Below are 21,811 nucleotides of genomic sequence, written 5' to 3' on the forward strand. Positions count from 1 at the left end.
GCAACATGCAACAATATGATATCTGATGCTCTGACGAAACGCGGAAGTTATGTATAATTGCGCAATTGCAACACTACATTTATATGTAATTAAAGTGTATCAGAAAGGAAATAATAAAATTGATCTTCTCTACTGATTGTTACATTATTCTTCACAAGAATTAGATATAAATTTAATCTTATTTTTTATCCTTATAAAGGATAAGAAAGGTTAAAATTAACCGAATTAAAGTGAAGGATTTATCATCCCACGCACAATCGATGTAGTTTTAGCCAGTAAAATACCTGTCGGTATCAGTTTAATCCGGTAAAGTATTTGAGCACGCGTTATAGTACCTGACGTAAGATGAATATATAGCATATATATGATAACTAAACGACACACAATCAATGTATGAAACTCTGCTAATGTAATTATACTCATATGTCAAAAATGTACAAACACGGAAATGAACAGTTAAATTTGACTATCTTTTATTTTAAGCGCTCTCTCTCTCTCTCTCTCTCTCTCTCTCTCTCTCTCTCTCTCTCTCTCTCTCTCTCTCTCTCTGTCTCTGTCTCTCTCTCTCTCTCTCTCTCTCTCTCTCTCTCTCTCTCTCTCTCCTCCTCCCCTCTCTCTCCTCCTCCCCTCTCTCTCCCAAGAAATTGAAATATGTAAAATTCAAAAAGATAATAATGGATATCGATAACTATCAAAACTAATATTTATCAAAATTAAATCATTAAAAATAAATTTTAAAAAGTAACGAGTACTCAATGGATCTATAATATTTCTTACTTAAGTAATGAGTGTTAAATTTATATACTAATCTTGTTGCGTTTTCATAAAAATATAATATTTTATCGCAAGGAGAACTAAGTAAGGAAACATGAATATAGTAGAATTAGAATTTTAATCTTTTTATTATTTTTTTTTAGTAAATTTGCGTTTTTGTAGAAATAGTAAACATTGACAAAAAAAATAATACTATCGCTTATTAAATAAAAATTCTTAGCAATTTTGCCTATATGTATATAATATAATATCTAATCTCTTCTATAAAAATTACCGGCAAACATTTCTCTCGGTCCCGATCTATCACAGTAAAACTTTAAAAGAAAGTTTTAAATTATTATTAACAAACAACAAATATCCTGATTCTTTATTTAATAAAACTTGCTTAATCTTACTTTTAATAAGAACTTTAAATCTCACACGTGTGTGTAATATAGATATAAAATTTATATGATTCAATATATATCTTTTTATGAAGTATAGATTAGAATATAATATATCTAAAAAGATATAATAAAATAAAATTTTATTTATCCTACGATAATTTTGTTGTAAATAAAGAATAATTTAAACAAGAATAATTTAAAATTATTACTAGGTAATTCTACGGAAATTCAATAGATATATAAAAGGTATTGCTGCATTTTTCCGTTTCTTTACTAGTTTCTATAATTAACTAGTGACTCAAATAGCGTGCATCGTGCAAATTTGACTTTGAAATTAAAACTATACTACTTTTTCTGATAAGAGAAATTTGCACATAGTCGCATATTGTTGTCGCAATTATCTGAAGGAATTTTTTATGATCTTTTCCTCTTAGTACATCGTGGAAATATCATATTAAATTAAAAGTTAAAATATTGTGTAATGTACGCGTTTATAGCTAAATTATAACATTGCTTATAAAGCAAAAGGTTTTATAAAAACAATACTAATTTATACTAAATTTGCAAGATTTTTTATAATAACACATGATTTATCAATACCATATTTTTGATTCTTTAAGCAAAAAAACATTTTGATTTACAATTACATACCGACATACTGTCATATTCTACATTATCTTTATGTCATACCTGTCATAAACGCAGAACATCTTCTTCCGACAGAATTCTGATTATACATGTAATCAATTCGTTCTTACTCACGCGAAAAAGCTTGTTATGAAATTTTTTATTTCTTTTAAAATGCAAAAGTAATTAATGAAATTAAAAGGGATAACTAATGAACAATTTTGTGATTAAATTATGTATTTTTTTATGCAAATTCAGCGAGCGGATTTTTATATAAGTAATATTTGTTAAAAGATACTTATGTTCTATATAATGCGTATGATATAGACATACCAATATATATACATAAATTAATAATATATATAATAATATATAATAAGAATTAAGCTGCAACATATAAAAACTGCAAATTTTAATTTAATTATTATCTTAATTTACTATTATCTTTATTATACTTACATTTTTTCTTTCTTTTTTATCAGAATTGTCACAATACTTTTGAAAGCAGTAAAAATTAGTAAAATAATAAATTTATCATGCTTCTTTATGATGCAGTTATCGAACAGCACAAATGGTTTACGTAAAAGTGTTGTCATGTTCGCTCGTGTCGTTCCTCTTGAGAAAATCAGCACATTCGTGGCAACTCGTTAAAAAGATGTTAAAAAAAGGCGCATCCACCGCTTATATCATTCCGACGTCGCGCAGCAATGGATTTGATTATCAGTCGCACACACCTGGTAGTAAATTGTCGTTAACGTACAATACAATGCTGCTAGTGAGACGACCTATGTTACTGTAGATATTTTATGTATACTTTATATATTATATAATAATTATTAATAATTATTAATACATAAATATATAGCAATAAATGTAAATTAATAATTTAACAAATTTCCAATACTTTGAAATATACTAAAGTAAAATAATACATTACAACTAAAATTGCATCACTATTAAAATTGTTACTTGCTGTCCTTTTGATTAAAAACTGATTTTTATAATAATGAGAAAAAAATTATAAAATGAATTGTATACAAAGAAACAAAATAGAGTTAATCGTTATTTAGAGAAATTAGAAATTTCGTATCTACTTACGATTAAATACAAATAAACGTCTTTTAATCTACTTTAAATAATAACGGTTACTTAATTACTTAATATTGTAGCATATATACGGCATTTCCTTTTTTTATTTTAAACTATTTGCTTTTATATTTTTTGTTAGAACATATTTACACGTGTGCATTAAAAAAAAAGTTGTCTGTTCAGAAGGATAAGCGATTTATTGTTTAGCACTCACTACAATAATTCTTTTTCAATGCACATGTAAATTCATACATCATAGTTTCCTTGACGATAGATTAAACAAACGAAGCGTAAAACCGCGCAGATGTAGCAAAAGTGTTTGCGATACAGTTTGCGAGCAAACGAGACAGTTATTGATTCAATTACTTATCATTATTTAATCGATTAACCATTTGATGAGCAGAAAAATTGGTAAAAATTGCAGATAAGAAAATACCAACGTAATCTACAAAGGAAAGTCTATTTTTTTATTAAATGATACAACACTTGTAACAACATTCTCAATTTGCAAAGTTAGTGCTATGCCATTTGTTTCCAAATTTTCTTGATTAATTTAAATTAAAAAGGAAAGGAAACTTATTGTTTTATACATATTAAATTATAATAGTTTATATATTAAAATTAAAAGTAGTTTATATATTAATATTAAAAATATACGCACAAGTTTAGAAATTGTAATGCATCTTTCTGCGTATTCACGTACATGCATATTCTTTTGCGATTCAAATTTATATGTACACACACACACACACACACACACACACACACACACACACACACACACACGCGCGCTCACATAAAAATGTATATTTATATTTTACAGAACAGTATGTTAAATTTTTGAAATTTCAAATTAAATTTGATAATAATAATATCGTACATTCGACTTTTATCTTTAACGATTGGATAATAATAAAGACTTAATTATTAAGAAAAGGCTTAATAAAAAAGGAATTCAGAAATTAATCAAATTATATTTAAAGTTCTGTGCTACTATCTATTATTAATATTTATTATTTAAAATATATTTATTTTTTAAACAATTTTATAGATTATTAATAATTAATTAATAATTATAGATAAATAATTATATAAATTAATAATTATAGATAAATTATTTAATTTAATTTAATTTAAGACAAAATAAATCCACAAGACATTGTAGTAAATATGATTTATCTATTTATCTAAAAATGATAAAAACAACATGAATAACGAATATTATCTCGATAAGAAGTAGTTAAGATGTTTTAGTCCATAAGTCACCTTTTTAAAAAGGCAATACATTTTTCTACTGCAATTGATATATTTTTTCTTTAGAAGTTTGCAAACGTCGTTCAATGATTTAGTTAATACTTTGTTAGTAATAAAACGTGACTGTAAAGTGGGATTATAAAATACTCTTCAAAGGATTTCAGCGCGGAAAGACTGGCATTGCATCACCTCGCGCCAGCAACGCTTATTAGTAACAACAATAGCAAACTGCACAACTGGACAGAAGAACAGCCGGATAATCTATTTGCAGATCTGCACTTCCTTCTAGTATATAAATTATGAAGCAACAGAGTTCGCGCGATAACATATCTCTGCAAGGGTGCCGGCATGAACGTACGTCTTGCCGTCAACGTAAACATTAAGTTAACGTCATCGGCCGCGCATTGACAGTTTCTCGCCGTCTATATAAATGTCAGAACTACTGAAAAAGGTGGTAGTCAGTCGCGGAATTCGATCGCACGGTCATCCTTTGGCGACTCGCGCGCTATTCACGATGAGAACTAAATCGATACGTTGCGATTTCATTCTGAGTGATGACTCTCTTTTTTAAAATAAAATTTTTCCCGCGCGTGTATATATTCTAAGAGCGAAAGGAGCAAAAGTTCAACGAACAAATTACTAAAGTGAAAATTAATTAAGTAGTGACGCTAATTAATATCGAAACTCTCTTTTGACTGACTTCTGAGTGAAAATTTAAAATAGTCGACGTCAAGGTGAGTGGAATTGCATTTTAACGTATGGCTATTGTATTTTTATATTTGTGAATAGCTTTCTTCATTACATTCGACTTTCTCTCTTTCTCATGAGGAACCTCTTGCCACTGTTTTACAACCGCGCCATTTCGCCATTTCAAATCCTCCATTGTTCGATCGTAAGTTTCCCTTGTGTGCTTTCCACACTTACATGCGCGCACAAAGTGCTTCTTTTCGCGCCACTCTGCCGCATTAAGAGGAGTCAAAGGATTTCGAAATGCGAGTGAACCACCACGCGAGTGACCTTCACGCCTTCTCATCTCGCGTCCGTGGAAATGCTCTGCATTTCTGCCCGTGGCGCGTTCTACGAACCGCGATGAAAATCACCGCTCGTTTCTCTTGAAAGCGAATTTCTTTTATTCTCTTTTCCTCCGTTCTCTCCTTTTCTCTCGTTTCCCTACGCAAGCACGTTCGAGGTTTACGAAACACACGCACGCACACGCCCACGCGGCACTCAAAAAATCGATGCGCGCACGTACCCGCATGCCTGCGGGCACGCCATGCGGCCATATTTCGATTAACCCTTCGAATATATCTTTGCGCTAATTTTGAAACAATTTTAGGCGGCTATTCGTCATATCAATTTATTCCTCGTTTAAACGTTACATATCTATATTAGCCTTGCATTCGGAGGTGCTGCGCGTGTGTATATGCGTCCGCTTAAGCTGCCGTGGAAAGGGAAGTTCGACGCATGCTTCTTTCCTTAATGCCTGAACTCGAGGGGTTTTGATCCGCGAGGGGTTCAAGTTTTCGCGACGCTCAGTCGCCGCGTGTCAGATTCTCACGGATCGCTTTGGCAATACCGTCAATCGTGAGTGTGCGTTAAATTTTCATTCTCCTGTAGCCTTTTTTTTTTTTTTTCAACCGTATCTGGTGTCTCGTGAGTATCGAATTTAAATTTTCTTTTGTGATCATAGAAACGTGATTCTATTTCGTCGATTTTTATTTTATCTCATCTGTACTTGTAATTATTTCATAATCATTTGATTATGACGTTCTGTGAACTGTGATCAACAAGTGGATCGAGTTTAGACTTTGTGCCGATCACTTAAATACATTTATTTCAGAATCTCTATCGATAATTCATTTCTTCTATCAAGGTATTTGATTATCGAATTGTTAGAACCGCTACGTTGTAAGTCTGCTAAAAATAGTGACACGTAGTTGGAGATATAATTGTTTGAATTTATTTCATATAGAAATTTAGCAACTAATATTCTACTTGCCGAGGAATTGGCTATGACTCTCTCAGTTGTTTATTAATTTCTTCTGTTGGAGATACATAATTGAAAAATACATTTGAATTAATCGATTTTGTACAATAATGAGAATAATGCGTCTTGAATACATTTTTTAATTGTGACTTTTTGAGAGAGAGAAGAAGGATATATATTCTATTTTGTCTAAAGAATTTTATTTTATCGTTAAACATTGTTAATTATTATATATTTGCAAACAATATTGTATAAATTTTTAAGCTTAATTGTATAAGTATAATTTACTTTTTATCAATAGTTTAAAATAATCATGATAGTTGTTTTGCGTAACTTTTCAAATTTTTTTATGTATAAAATGTGATTCTATTTGTTATATGTGTATCATTATTATTAGTACGAATGTAAAGATTTGATTTTTAATTAAAGAATTTACATCAATTATATAATAATTTTTCTTATCTATATTATATTCAAAAACAGAGAGAGAGAGAGAGAGAGAGAGAGAGAGAGAGAGAGAGAGAGAGAGAAGTTCTTAAATAATATAAAAGAAAATAATAAATTTCTTTATTAGATGTAAATAATTGAATACTTAATAAAATATACAATTTTCTTAAGAAAAGAGGCTGTATGTAAGATACAATTTTGTAGATGCAAATTAAAGTAAACTATTTTGATTTAACATAATTATAATTTTTCTGCTCTTTTTTTAAGTTGTGATGAATACAGCTAAACCTTTTGTCCTTTTAAATTAATTAATTAGTTTAATAATAAGAACAAAAATAAATTATGTAAAATATAAAATATAGACATTTCATAGATTATATATTCTCAAAGAAACGCGTTTTAAAAAAATATATTACTAAGAATTATGTCGTAAACAAGATATATACGTTACTGAAAACAATATCGTTTTCAGGTCTCTTTCAAATAAATTGATTTAATCTATCTGTAAAGAAAAGATGCAAAACTGACGTATTATTTTGATCGATTATCTCTTCGTGATATGCCTGTCGCATAAGTCGTGATAAATCGAAGTCTTAGTCTCCATACCGAGTTGATAAGGCAAACGACCGTCAATTGGATACACGTTCAAGGACAACTCGGTGTCATTATTGTCGGAATGAATCGACAACGAAAATCGCGAGTATGAAAATGCAAATGCTACGACGGCACCGAAAACCGTTTCGTAGATTTATTTGTTTTGGCATCGCGGGATGCACACAATTTACAGGCAGCAAGCCTGATGATAAATCGACGCAAATGAATCGTTTCGCGCCGCGGGCGCTCGTCATCGATTTCGTGTTACGGTCCATCGATTGATTGTGCTTTCCATTTCGTTGACTTGTAATTATGCATCGGTGCATTGAATCAGAAAAAGGATTCGTATATTGAATAATAATTGAATAAGATCTTTTAGAGAAAATTACATTCATTTTATCCTATTATAAATTTCTTTCTTTGTTCTTTAATAATTTCTTCTTTCATTTCTTTTTGTAATTTTTGTTTGTTTTTTTCTTTTGCAAGGTATAATTTGGCAAATATAATATTATGATATACCAGATGATTTAATCATATCAAGTTTGTTTGTCCTTTTGAATTTTCTGTACAAATTTAAGTAAAAATGATATTATTTGTATTATAGCATTGATATTTATAATTTTGGTTAAAATTAAATATTAAAAGAATCGGTCAAATTAAGACATCAAAGAGTACATTATTTAATATTTAATATTTTTATACTTTCTTTTTATAGTTGTAATTATTTAATTTAAATTAATGTTGAATACATTGTCATATATATAATATAGTATTTTATAATTTTTATTGAATTTTACATATAAACATTTTAAAATCCAACTTTAAAAGAAGTTTTTGTTTTCTTATTGATTTCAATTGGACATGTAATATTATCATAGAAATATAATCTATTATTTAATAAATTAAATAAATAATATTGTAGTTTAGTAGTTATTATTGTTACTATATGTTTATTGTCTTGAACAATTTTAAAATAAAATTGTTTCTAATTTTATCAGAAAAAATGAAAGAAACGCATGTTTTGAAATATATTTTATTTTCTTTTAACTGACATATTGCTTTACATTATTTGATTACGTTATTTCACATTATAGATATCGAGACATGTATCAAATAGTCAAAGAGTTCGATAAATTCTTGGAAACCTTCCCTTATTAAATTACTTTTCTCAGTATTAAATTTTAGCATAAAAGTGTTGATCATGTTGCATCAATAATAAAGAAAAATGTTTTAATTAATTTGTTCTCATGTCTCATAATTATTGTAATACACTAAAATTAGAAATTAAATTCACAAAAAATGCAAACTTTTAAAGAGATACTTCTAAAAAGATATAAGAAAAATTTTTAATTTAGAGAATATCATATAATCGTATTGATTTATTTTTAATTATCGTAAAAATAACGCTTACAATTTAAATAAATAATACAAGATTAGCATTTTAATTAGGAAGTTTATTATAAATTGCTATTATTTTTTTAAAGAGTTATCGTATTACTCATAAATTACTCATAAATTTCTTTGCTGCATTGCTAATAAATCCTCGAATTTGACAGGACGTTGAACCGCACGATTAAATTCTGGGAATATGGCCAAATAATTATTCGAAAATTTGCGTGCCGCAAAACGTAGTCATATTACTATTTATAAATCTGTAGGGACAAGAAAGCAAGATCTGATAATATACGCACCCGTTACATGCTCATTTACTTTAAAACAATCTTTATACATTGATTTTTTTTTTTCCAACAATGTCTTATCTTATGTTTTGAAGCTTTCGGATAGTTGAGGTGATATAGAAGGTAGAACACGACCAGTTAGTGATATCATTAATTAAGTGTAAAAGCTGTGCAGATATATATTTGATTCATCTCTGACTCATTCCTCGTAAATGTCATTAGCATTTTTCTACAAAGTACTTTCATACGTGACCTTAATTGCCCTTAGTTCTCGTTATCACTTCATGAGATTTTCTAATCAATATCGGATCATATGCCTTCTGAAAATTGCAATGAACGTTATATCAAGGGGAATATTCTTTTTATAACGCATTATGCAGAAGATTATATAACGTGCGAAGTATATACCAAATAAAACTTTTATATTTATTTTTGTTTTACAATGTAATCGTTTTAATTATCTTATTGCCATAGCTTAATTATTCAAGCAAGAGAATATTAGTTTACATGAGTAATGAGCAATGAGTAATGAGCAATGAGTAAGGTGAACTATAAAATAGCTGGACTATGAAACTTCCTTAAAATATATTTTTTAGACACGGCAAGATGGAGAACCGCTTTCAAGGCAAAGCACCGGAAGATGATGTTCTTGGACAATTACAGCAAACTAATAAGAGACCCTCATTGACTTTAAATATGGGCGGGCTATGGGACGTAGTACCACGATTGGATCATTACAGGTATACAAGTTTTACAAGTTAATTAAATAAGGTTAGGTTACTCTTCAATACATTGTACAGGTCAAATTAATTACATGTATTTTTCTTTGTCGTTACATTCTTTATTGCACATAATTGATTTAAAAAAGAAAAAAGAATTTTTATTTATTTCAAAATTTCCTATGAAAATCACATTTTAGATTATCATCCCACTCATATTGGTATAAAAAGGTGATGACGTTCTCTGTTTTGTTCGTTTAAGCGATATTGGAAAATCATTAATCTTTTCACGTATATAAACCTATGATGTAAAAAAAATTAATGTTTTTTTATACGTTTATTTTTATACATTTTATTCGGAAAGAATTTATTCAATTCAGCGAATATGCTCAGCTAAAAGTAATTTAATTGTTACAATATTACCAATCTTTTTTATAGATTAAGTCGTCGCGCAAAAAGGCCGTCTCTAAGCACTTTGCATGAAGGAAGTCTCATAAAGGTAAAGAAATTTACGTACATTTACGTGCATTATATAATAAAATTAAAATCTCAGATGTTGAACAAAAGATCTATGAAAATATTAAAAAGAAAATATGATATAATACAAATCTGATTTAATACAAATCTTTAATTAATGTTTTATAAAATTAAAGCAGCAATAAAAAGTGAAAGCTAAAAATCTTCAAACTTTTACACTTACTTTTATCTTTTTTTTATTAATACTTTAAAAAAGATAAAAGGACGCAAGATAATTTAGATTCTATTTTTTATTTACATATGTATGTAAAAACAGATTTAGTGAGTTTATCAAATGAATTCAGCGATTATCAAATGTTGAATTAATATAAGTTCTTTTAACTGATATAAATTGTATGTGTGTAGGTATGATATCTATTTTTCGCGCGCGTGTCTGTCTCATTTGATATAGTTATCAGTTACTTTATATTGAATTTCTATCAGTACCTTTATCTTCAATATGTATGTCAACGTCCTATTATTATTCTACGTTTGTTCTACTGTTCTATTTCATATATCAATTTAAAATATTATAATAAAAAATATTTTAGATATATATATATATATATATATATATTTAATTAAATATATTAATTAAATATATATATATATATATATATATTTAATTTAAAAATATTAATATATGTAAAAATAATAATAATATGTGCATGTGTTCTTTATTTAAAATTATAATTTCTCTTATTGGTTTTTTATAAATCAAATTTTATAAATCTAAATTTAAAAAATTTTATAAATTAGAAATAATTTTAATAATAAAATACACTTCTGTCTTTCTATTTATAATATGTTTAAGGCTTCTACAATAAAATATATATTAAATCTTTCCAGCAATATAAATACAGAAATATAACAACAAAAAAATAAAGTTATCATTAAATAAATCTGTCAAGAAATACATAATGTAAGTTTCCATGGAATGTTTTTATTATAATTTTAGTTTTAAAGCAAGAATATAAGTACATTAGTTTTAATCATAATATGAACTCAATGGAATATGGCTTATTGGTCGAATATATTTGAATATATTTTCTCGATTTTTCTTAGTTTGAAAAAAAGCATAATTTAATCTTTCGCTATATTTTCAAGGTGTTTATTTTGATAATTATTTGATAAAATTGATAAAATTGATAAAATTATTAAATAAGCAACATTATTTAAATATTATTTTTTCTGTTTTCTAAAAAAATATGATCACAGAATTTATTTTATATATCTACGATTAAATTTCTAATTAAAATCATATATAGTTTGAATAAGAACTTCTTTGTACAAAGTATATTTAAAATATTAAAACGCGATATTTTAATCAAGATTAGATAAGATTGTTTATAAAGCGATAATTTCTATGAAAGTTTATTACGTAGAATGTAACAGAAGTACTTGAAATTTTTGTGAGTAGTAAAAGAATTGCTTCATACTGTGATTTCTCTACCCTATTTGAAAGACGATCGAATTATAGAGGTAACAAAACTAGGCAAAGGGAAACTAGTTTATTAAGTTTACACAGCAGTAAACATCCGTCTAGTGAAATTAAAAAAAGTATCGCGTGGATATACGGTTAATATATGTACATAATAAAATGTAAAGAGAGAAGATTAAATTAATATATTTACTGCATATAAAAAGAAGTGATTAGATTATAAATATAATTTTAATAAAACACAAAATTATATTTATATAAAATAAAATAAAAAATTAAATAAATAAAAGGAATTTTATTAAAAAATGTATATTACATATACGTGTATGTTTAAATAAAATAAAAATTCTTAATATATTAGCTTCTAATGTACTTGCGATAATATTTAATCTACAGCTAGTTTTACCTTGAACACAAACAAGAGAGTTTGTGAAAATTTGTAATAATTAGTTTTTTTATATTTTCAGTTTTTAACATTATCATTTGATATGTCTAGTATATACTTATGTACATGTATGTATGTACATGTTTGTGAATATGAGAAAATTTTTATACGTTATTTCCTTTCTTCACATATTCACATTAATTTAATGGGTACATTTGCATAATTAGTAAAAATATATTAATTTTACTACATATTTGAAAAATAAGGAAACATATTTAATCAACTTATTTAAAATTTTATATTAATTCTTTTAAGTAGGAGACAAGAATTAAATCGCCATTCTCAATACTTCTAATAACTTTATCAGTATTAATCCCATTTCCAGCAAATTTGCAAAAACATTAATATCGATTAATGTAACGCAACGATGCATGTTGTATCTCCAGTTTAAAATTTACGTAATTTTTCAAAATTTTCAAATATTTTGCAATTAATGTTAATTAAGTTTCAAGAGCTTCTCGTTAGAGCTCTACCTTATAAAAATTATGTGCAATTTACTGGCATAGAATCTATCTAACTTATGTAATTATGTAATTTGTGACGCTGCATGACATCGTTATCGAATTGGTCGACATCGAATTGCGCAACGTAGGCAGTCCAGAATTGAACCTCTAAATAAACTCCTTGTTCCAGGACGCCAATGCTGTCGAGACCGGACAGATCGGAAGCGTCGCCGGTCAGCAGGGTCACGTCGGAATAAAACTAGGATGGATCCAAGGCGTTCTCATACCATGCCTGCTCAACATATGGGGTGTCATGCTGTTTCTGCGACTTTCGTGGGTAGTCGCCCAGGCCGGTATTCTACTAACCATCGTCATTATCGGAATATCGGCGGTCGTCTGCGTCATTACGACGCTTAGCCTCAGCGCAATTAGCACTAATGGGGAAGTAAAGGGAGGTGTGTTACGGTAACGCATTCTGTAATTCTTTTTTTCCGAAGGAGTGGCGTCGTGCACACCATCGCTTTATATACAATTGTGTCATTAGACGCACGGGGTTTTTCCCCAAGCTGAAAGATTCTCATCAGAATTATTTATCCAATTTAGCTTGAACAATTTATTTTGCTAGAATGAGGCAAAAAATGATTATAAACATGATTATAATTTAACTCTTATATTTTATCACGTTTCTTGTCTATTAAAGAAATTATTCATGAAAATATTAATAAATAAACATTAATAAATGACAGAGATAAAATTGTTAATTTAAAAGAATGACAATTATTTTAAACCCATTAAAAAAATTGAATGTGCAGGCAATGGAAAGAATTTTGAATTTTATGCTATTATAAAATAAATATTAATTTTAGTAGACTATTATTTTTTTCAAAGTGTAAATTTTCAAAGTGTTGCAAAATTCTATTTCTAATTCTAATTATAATTTTAAATGAATTCGTCGTCTGGTAATATCCTATCAAATTTTTAATGTTATAAAATTGATTCACAATTCAAATAGTTATCCTATATTAGATCTACACAATATTTTGAAATATATAGTATATGGAAAAAATGTAGAGCACATATATACTTATTTTTATGTTTATAGGAAAACTTTTGATGGTTAGTCATATTTAAAAAATAATCGATTGATTTATACAGGTGGAATATATTTCATCATATCTCGTTCTCTCGGGCCTGAATTTGGAGCATCAGTGGGCATCGTCTTTGCATTTGCAAATGCTGTAGCTGCATCTATGAACACGATCGGTTTTTGTGATTCCTTGAATGACTTGCTGAAAACATACAATTTGAAAATCATAGATAATGGTTTAAATGACGTCAGAATCGTCGGTATAATAGCGCTCGTCGTTATGATTTTTATCTGTGCAGTCGGCATGGAATGGGAATCAAAGGTATTAAATCTGTGATATGTCGTCGAATTATTTAAGTTTTTTTAAAAATAATAACGTTTATAATTAAGATTAATAATTAATTAAATTTTAATTAAAAAATGCAAATGTTTATTTTGATTTATTATTAATACTCTGTAATTTTTTACTAGGCACAAAACTTTCTTTTAGCTGTCATCGTGGGTGCAATCTTCGATTTTTTAATTGGTACTATCATGGGACCACGAAATGAGGAACAGCAAGCAAAAGGTTTCATAGGATTCTCTGGTAAGTATGAAGGCTAAATAGAAAAAATATTAATATTGAAGTATCTAAAAATTTGTTTGGCTACAAATCTGAAAATAATTTTATCGGATTATCAAAATAATTATGTAAAATGCTTAAGCATGATAATAATACTGTAAGCATAATAATAGTAAAAATTTTGATATTCTACTAATTAATTTGAACATTCTACATAATTATTTCTATATAATATTGATAGCCCAATCAAATTATTTGTAGATCTAAGTATTTGATTTAATTTTTACATATTTCAGCAAAACCATTTTTTTTTTGTGTAATGAAGTGATAATGATAATACAATACACGAGATAAATTAAATAAAATTATTGTATCAAATAGATTGTTTTAATAACTAAAAATATATTATTTTTAGTGGATGTATTTAAGGACAATCTCTACTCGGACTTTCGACGCTCTGAGGGCCAAAATCAAACGTTCTTCTCGGTATTTGCCATTTTCTTCCCATCTGTTACCGGGATTCAAGCAGGGGCTAATATATCCGGCGACTTGAAAGATCCAGCGAGCAGCATACCGATGGGGACTCTTCTCGCTTTACTGATCTCCATGCTTAGTTATGTAACGTTTGTCTTTTTCGCCGGTGCTGCGGCTCTTAGAGACGCAGGTGGTTTTGTGAACAATACTATTGTGGAATGCGGGAACAATTGCACGTATGGACTACACAACAGTTACGCGGTATGTATTTAAAACAATAACGAATAAAGATAAAGTGAGTTCCAAAATTGTTATGCGCTCTTTTATTTAAATAGTAAATAGTAAATCAAAAATAAAATAGTATATGGAAAAAATGTAGATTAAATAGTAAATAGTAAATAAAAAATAAAATTTCTCAAAATCAAAATATCAATTTGTGCAAAAAGATTGATCCGTTTTAAATTAAAGATCTGAATTTGATGATTTGTCTATTAATGTTGCTTAAGTTAAGTAGTTTTAAAAAAACAAAGTAGTTTTAAAAAAACAAACAGATAACAGAAACAGATAACAGAAATTATGACATTGCATTCCTCAACTAATTGCTAAGTGCACTTTGTTTTTGCGAAAATATCCAATATCAGACTATACAGAAATATTTAATATTTTTATAAAATATTTTTGCAAACAAAATGAATGTGTAATATTTATTGCCTATCAAATGTTTAATTTATAAATATTACATTTAAATTTGCCATGGAAATATCGTAATTGTCGGATATTTCATTTAATAAATTAATTATTAATATTTTAATATTTTACATAAAATGTTTATCTTTTTCAGGTCATGCAATTGATGTCAGTTTGGGGTCCGCTTATTTACGCGGGATGCTTTGCCGCTACTTTGTCGACAGCGCTGACGAATTTATTGTCAGTGCCGAGGCTCATTCAGGCCCTGGGTCAAGATCGAATTTATCCCGGGTTGATTTATTTCAGCAAAGGATACGGAAAGTCCGGAGAACCATATCGAGGATACGTCCTCACATTTTGTGTTGCGGGTCTCTTTCTGTTAATCGGTAAAGTATCGAAATATTAAAGATCCATTGGCAGATATCGAATTTCTATTATCATTAATTTTGTTTCTTAAAAATTTCTTCTTTTTCAGCCAATCTCAATGTAGTCGCACCGCTCATCTCGAACTTCTATTTAGCGTCGTATGCCTTAATTAATTTCTGCACTTTTCATGCAGCGTTAATTCGACCACTCGGGTGGCGGCCCAGTTTTAAAGTAAGTTAGATTTAAATTAATATAAAAAAGCAGTACAAGAATTTAAAAAATTAATCTTAAAGAGGCTTCTACATCACAATACTATTTAATATTATAAGATATAGATAAGATAAGATCTTTTTCTTTACATGTGGTATATATTTGAAGAAAATTTGTTACAATTAAAAAGAAAGAATTAAAAATAACACGATTTTTATTTATTTTCTCATGTATAGCACTTTATGCCTCGTGTTTTTAAATTAATTATTTTTCATTAATTAAAAAGGATTAATGGTAAAAAAGAAGTATAGAAAAAAATGGTTAAAGAAGTATAGAAAAAAGTAGGTCTCTTAGTCTTTGCGATAAGAAATTATTAATCTCTTAATTTTTTTCTTTTATAGTACTACAATACTTGGTTGTCTCTTATTGGTTTCATCCTTTGCGTGGCAATTATGTTCCTTATCGATTGGGTGACTTCTCTCGTTACCTTTGTCATCATCTTCGCATTATATCTGATAGTAGTTTATCGTAAACCAGACGTCAACTGGGGTAGCAGCACGCAGGCGCAAACTTTTAAGACTGCAATTTCTATCGTCTATAGGTATCATTAAAAAATGTCTTCTGTTTGCATTTCTCTTAATCGGATTCTTTGCTTTCTATAGATTCTTTGATTAATAATACATCATTTTAGATTTATCTTTGTATTACAATATAAGAATTACAAAATAAGATTTTTAATCCAAAATTTATAATAATTTCTAGGTTGAATTCCATCGATGAACACGTGAAGAATTATGCTCCTAAAATTCTGGCACTTACTGGCCCGCCTAGTGCGAGACCTGCTTTGATACATTTAGCGAATCTAATTACAAAAAATAATTCGTTACTAATTGCCGGTGAAGTCTTTCCGGTATTATTTTGATTGCAACATAATTTTATTATTATCACTATTCATTTGTGCGAAAAATTACGATATTAAATTATAATTTCAGACACGATTATCGTATCGATTACGCTCTGTACGTCTAAATAATGGTTCTTATTGGTTGCAACAACAACGTATAAAATCATTCTACCACTTGGTGGATGACTTGAATCTGGAACGAGGTGCTGCTGCGCTAATGCAGGCTACCGGAATTGGCAAGTTAGCTCCCAATGTGGTTCTTATGGGTTACAAAACTCATTGGTCATCGTGTAATCATAAAGATCTGCAAGAATATTTTAACATTCTTCAGTAAGTCGATTGATTGTCTAACATGGAATTATTCTATTATAAAATAGCAAATTAATAATTTCAAACATCACATGTTAAATGATATTAACATTTATTTTTTTCTAGCAATGCTTTTGATAACAAGTTAGCTGTAGCAATCTTGAGAATTGCCGAAGGTTTGGATTGCTCCAGTATTATCAATGGAGAAGATACGAACGGAGACGATGAACAGGGAATTCTTGCACAAAGTAGCTATAATTTGGCGGGAAATACTCTCATGCATGCCGATAGCAATCTTTCTATGAGTACGCAAATTCCAAGAGTACAAAGTGTGCCAACGATAGGTAAGAATCGATATTGAGTTAAAATGGAATATTTTATTTAGTCTTATCTTATTATTATTATTTATTATTATTTTCAAACAATTGTATTATTTCGTCGTTTAAAAAAATGGTCCTATTCTGTGTAAACATAATTAAGTAATTTGTGAAATTAAAATTAACTTATAATAAAATAGCTATAAAGCTATAATTAAAAGATGCAGTAAATTTTTTAACATAATTGTGTTCCGTTTTCATTTTATATATGTATATACTCGTATATAAAGATAAATTATTTCATTCTTTGCGAATATATTTTTATATCTAAGCAATTTGTTAGATAAAAATTAGAATATAAAGAAAGTCATAAAGATATAATAAAAACAATAAATTTTTAAATATGATTGTATTTTTCACATATTTTAATTTGATACCATTTTGTAGGTACTCCGTTTGTTACACCTGATACAACGCCTGTAATTGGATATTCACCAGTACATTGGAAAACTCAAGAAAACTTAAAACACAAGAAAAAACATATTGTTGATAAATTGCTGTAAGTAAATTAGCTGAACATAGTTCTATATTTTGTTAAATATTAATAAAAATTTTCTTTGATATTTATAATTGATCAATCTTTTTCCACTTACTTAAAATTAATAATATTTAAAAAAGTTTGTATTTTATTTTAGTTTATATTTTAAATTTATATTTGAACTTTTGAAGTTTACATCTATACATTTACGCATTTTTAATTTTCAAAATTTAATATTTTCTCGATTACAAATATTTCAAATTTTTATTACAAAAGAAATTTGTCTCAATTTTGGAATAAATCTTTATTATCATCAAAATATTCATGAAAAAAAGATTCACGAAAAGATATTATTTAAATTCACTTGTCGTTAACTATTGAATAACTCAATTATTTCAGTGAGAGACGAAATGGCGGAATGGCTTCTATACCGGAAAATGTAACATTTTTCCAACAGAAATATAAGAAAGGAACTATTGATGTATGGTGGCTATATGATGATGGAGGTAATTCATAAAAATAAATTTAAGCGGATGATTGAGATGTGTCAATTGAATATTGATTCTCAATCATCCGCATAAGCTGACTAGAATTTCTGACTTATTTGTAAGTGGAAAAAGTTATTATTTGACAGGTCTGACGATCCTCCTACCGTATATAATCAGCACGCGCTCAAATTGGAAACACTGCAAGATGAGGATATTTGCTTTGACCAACCATAAACATGACATCAGTGCGCAAGAAAAAGAGTAAGTAGATGAAGGTAGAGCTTTATAACAAATATATAAATATTGATAATATTCTGACAAAATTATTTTCAGCGAAAGATATTAACTTATATCAAAATACTTCATTTCTGTCTATTAACTACTGTATTATTGTCTTGTAGAATGGTTGAAATAATGAACAAAGCGCGAATAAGATATAATAGCTTGAAAATAGTAGATGATATCGGTGTTGAATTGAAAGAAGAGACGCAATCTTTCTTTAATAAATTAATATCCGATTTTCGAATAAATGATTCTTCTGAAAATACAGGTAAGTTATTAACACAATTTTTGTAATATTTTACAATTTTTAATAATATATCTCAATGTATATCTGATATTCAATAAATAATTATGATTTTTAGAATGTTATATTACTGATCGTGAGCTTCAAACATTACGAGATAAAACACATCGACAATTGCGACTGCGAGAATTATTATTGGAAAACTCGAGTCAGTCCACCTTAGTAGTTATGTACGTAATATTATAATTATATAATTATTAAGTATTAAAATAATCTTTATATAAAATTAAATATATTTTCATTTTTCGTGTACAATAATTTCTGTTTTGAATTAAATTCGTAATAAAAGTATTTATTTCTTTTATTTAGTATTTTTGTAATATAAAGCTGAAAAAATATAAACAACTCTATTTAAATATTCTTAAAAGTATATCGAGAATATAAGATCATATTGATTCGATTGACAAATATATAACTCACGTACACATCCTAGTATTATTTTTTATTTTTTGTATCATACTTTATATAATTCTTTTTATATTATTAACAATTTTTCAAGAAAACTTTTTTTATTATTCATAGGTCTTTACCAATGCCAAGAAAGGGAGCAGTTTCGGCACCCTTATACATGGCCTGGTTGGAAACACTTACAAGAGATATGCCACCCACAATTTTAGTCCGCGGAAATCATACATCTGTATTGACGTTCTATTCGTAGTCCACTGAATATCTAGTTACATTTGGTGCGTTTCAACAATATACAAATCTTAATCAATAAATCAATTTGCAATTTCTAATATTATTTAAAAAATACGTCTTCTCTGAAAAAATAGAATTTTTATAATTGTACTTTTGTAAATACCTTTGATAGTCTTTCTTCATAATATAAATATTCTATTCGAGATCATATTCGAGATCATAAAATGTATTGTATTTTTTATAGATATTTGCCATTTCTTTGCGCCAAGTTTTAAGAATGACCTTGCATCGTTCACGCTAAAGTGAAGAAACGGCGTGACCTAAGATGCTGATAGCTGATTTATAAAATCGCTAAACTTAAAAATTGCAATGACAAGTATAACGAAGGATGAAGAGAGGATGAGAATCTTATTGAGACCATGATCTAGTATAATCCTCGAACGTGTGCGAGTATGATTTGAGTGCTTCATATGAACAATGTGCTGATGAACATTGTTCAGCGAGAAGATATGTGAGAAAAGAGTCTCTTGACAGAATGAGCGAATGCCTTATCTCTAGAGTAATAAATGACAGAGACATTTTTCAAGCCGAAAAAGTCCCAATTTGTTAATGAATAGTTACACGTCAACAATGCATTGAATTTTGACAAAAAAAAGAACTAGAATAACAAAAATAAAGGAAGAAGAGATTGATTGAGAGACAAAATGAAAAATGAAGAAATAAAGAAGAAGACACAAAATAAGAATATATTTCAGAAAGTTTCATTGTGATCGAAACGAGATTAAAAATATTCACTAGCGCCAATACTGTAAATATAGCTTGATTGTTTTTTATTAAGTTTATTAAGTTTATTAAGTTTAAAAACTGTAATAAAATTTCTCTAATACAATGTAATTATTTAAGATTTTAGATATTATTAAAGTCATTTAAAAAGTTCTTAGCTTTTTCTGATTTTATTTTTATTTAAATGCAAATTATATCATTCTTTAGCTAAAAAAGGATCACTTTTTACTTTTCAAATTTTAAACATTTTTGAAAATAGTGAATAAACAACGATTAAACAATTAAAATAAAATTAAAATTAAGACAATGTTTGTCAAAAGACAAATAGTAGTAATACATATAACTAACGAGAAAAATATTTTTATAACTCTGTTTGTCTTATATAGAGAGATATATATTTATTTATTTATTTCAAGTAATACATTTAATTTTTATTTAATAAAATAAACTTTATTTAATAAAAATGGCAAAGATTTTCGTGTAATCATTTTGACAATTAACTTGGGCCAATAAAATTTAAAATGATGAGCATAATTAATAAACATAAATACTTAAAAAATCAATATTTTAAGAATTTTTAAGTATCTTTTTCAGTTTTTTTGTTTATGATGATTGGAGTCATTCTCTGTACAGTTCAAAAAGAATAAACAATAGTGACACATACAATTTTAGTAAAAAAAAAAATTAATAATTAATAAAAAAATTTGCGAAAATAAATGTAAGCTTATCTCTTTTATACCTCGCTTTAAATTGTAAACTATAATTTTTATTTTTTATTTTTATTTTACTCTCAATTGCATGTAACATCTATCCGCCACTCTTGCTCTTACAACATACTGTCCCACTCGCATTCGTGATAACAACGTCCAAAAACAAAGTAAAGTTAGAACTGAATCCCTCCCAAGCTCTTATATAAAATTGTATTTTATGTATTGTATAAATTGTATTTATCTTCTTATTTTTTTGTATTTTTCAATATGACTTTTTTATAATATTTTATAATATATTATAATATTATGTAAAACTATATTTTATAATATATATTTTTTTTATTTAATTTAGTTTTTATCTATTTAAAAATATATAAATCTATAAGTACATAATAAGTACATAATATAAATTTTTATAATAATAATATACATTTATTTATATATTTTGTATGCATTTATGTAATTTTATATAACATAAATAAACTGTGAAATAATTTGTAAACAATATTCATTACAATATTATAAAAAAGTTGTTAAAAAATGGATATATTAAAAAATAAAACATAAAAACATAAAAAAATATAATTATATTTTGAGGACAGATTTTTCTTGCTTTTGTTTATATATTTTCTATTTTTAAATAAGTAATAAGTTTTCTAATAAAATAAATATTCTTTACATAATTTCATTTTTTATATTCCTTTTTGTTAATGTAAATGAAACAAAAATAAGTAGATTATTTTTTGGTAA

At 27.2% G+C, this 21,811-nt stretch overlaps 1 protein-coding gene across 5 annotated transcripts; it reads left to right on the forward strand.

The window, feature by feature from the left end:
- Positions 1–4,493: 4,493 nt before the first annotated feature.
- NKCC (sodium potassium chloride cotransporter) lies at positions 4,494–20,504 on the forward strand. 5 transcript variants are annotated; one of them, XM_089082428.1, is made up of 20 exons: positions 4,494–4,864; positions 9,434–9,577; positions 9,995–10,055; positions 12,592–12,856; positions 13,557–13,810; positions 13,960–14,074; positions 14,466–14,785; positions 15,366–15,597; positions 15,687–15,808; positions 16,189–16,388; positions 16,550–16,697; positions 16,780–17,021; positions 17,127–17,344; positions 17,765–17,876; positions 18,255–18,361; positions 18,490–18,604; positions 18,745–18,893; positions 18,988–19,099; positions 19,452–19,612; positions 19,813–20,504. In XM_089082428.1, the coding sequence occupies exons 2-19, from the start codon at positions 9,444–9,446 to the stop codon at positions 19,585–19,587; spliced, it is 3,042 nt and encodes a 1,013-aa protein (XP_088938554.1). In that variant the 5' UTR covers positions 4,494–4,864; positions 9,434–9,443; the 3' UTR covers positions 19,588–19,612; positions 19,813–20,504. The 5 variants fall into 5 exon arrangements, with proteins under 5 accessions (XP_088938554.1, XP_088938555.1, XP_011638196.3 ...); XM_011639894.3 differs by lacking the exon at positions 4,494–4,864 and adding an exon at positions 5,431–5,714; XM_089082427.1 differs by lacking the exon at positions 4,494–4,864 and adding an exon at positions 5,594–5,720.
- Positions 20,505–21,811: the final 1,307 nt, after the last annotated feature.

The sequence above is a fragment of the Pogonomyrmex barbatus genome, unplaced genomic scaffold, assembly GCF_055798465.1.
Source record: "Pogonomyrmex barbatus isolate J1 unplaced genomic scaffold, ASM5579846v1 scaffold6, whole genome shotgun sequence".
NCBI lineage: Eukaryota > Metazoa > Arthropoda > Insecta > Hymenoptera > Formicidae > Pogonomyrmex > Pogonomyrmex barbatus.

Coding starts and splice junctions, on each gene's coding strand:
- NKCC (XM_089082428.1), top strand. CDS start 9,444: ATGGAGAACCGCTTTCAAGGCAAAGCACCGGAAGATGATGTTCTTGGA. Junction 9,578..9,994: donor CCACGATTGGATCATTACAG/GTATACAAGTTT, acceptor TCTTTTTTATAG/ATTAAGTCGTCGCGCAAAAA. Junction 18,894..18,987: donor TGATTCTTCTGAAAATACAG/GTAAGTTATTAA, acceptor TATGATTTTTAG/AATGTTATATTACTGATCGT.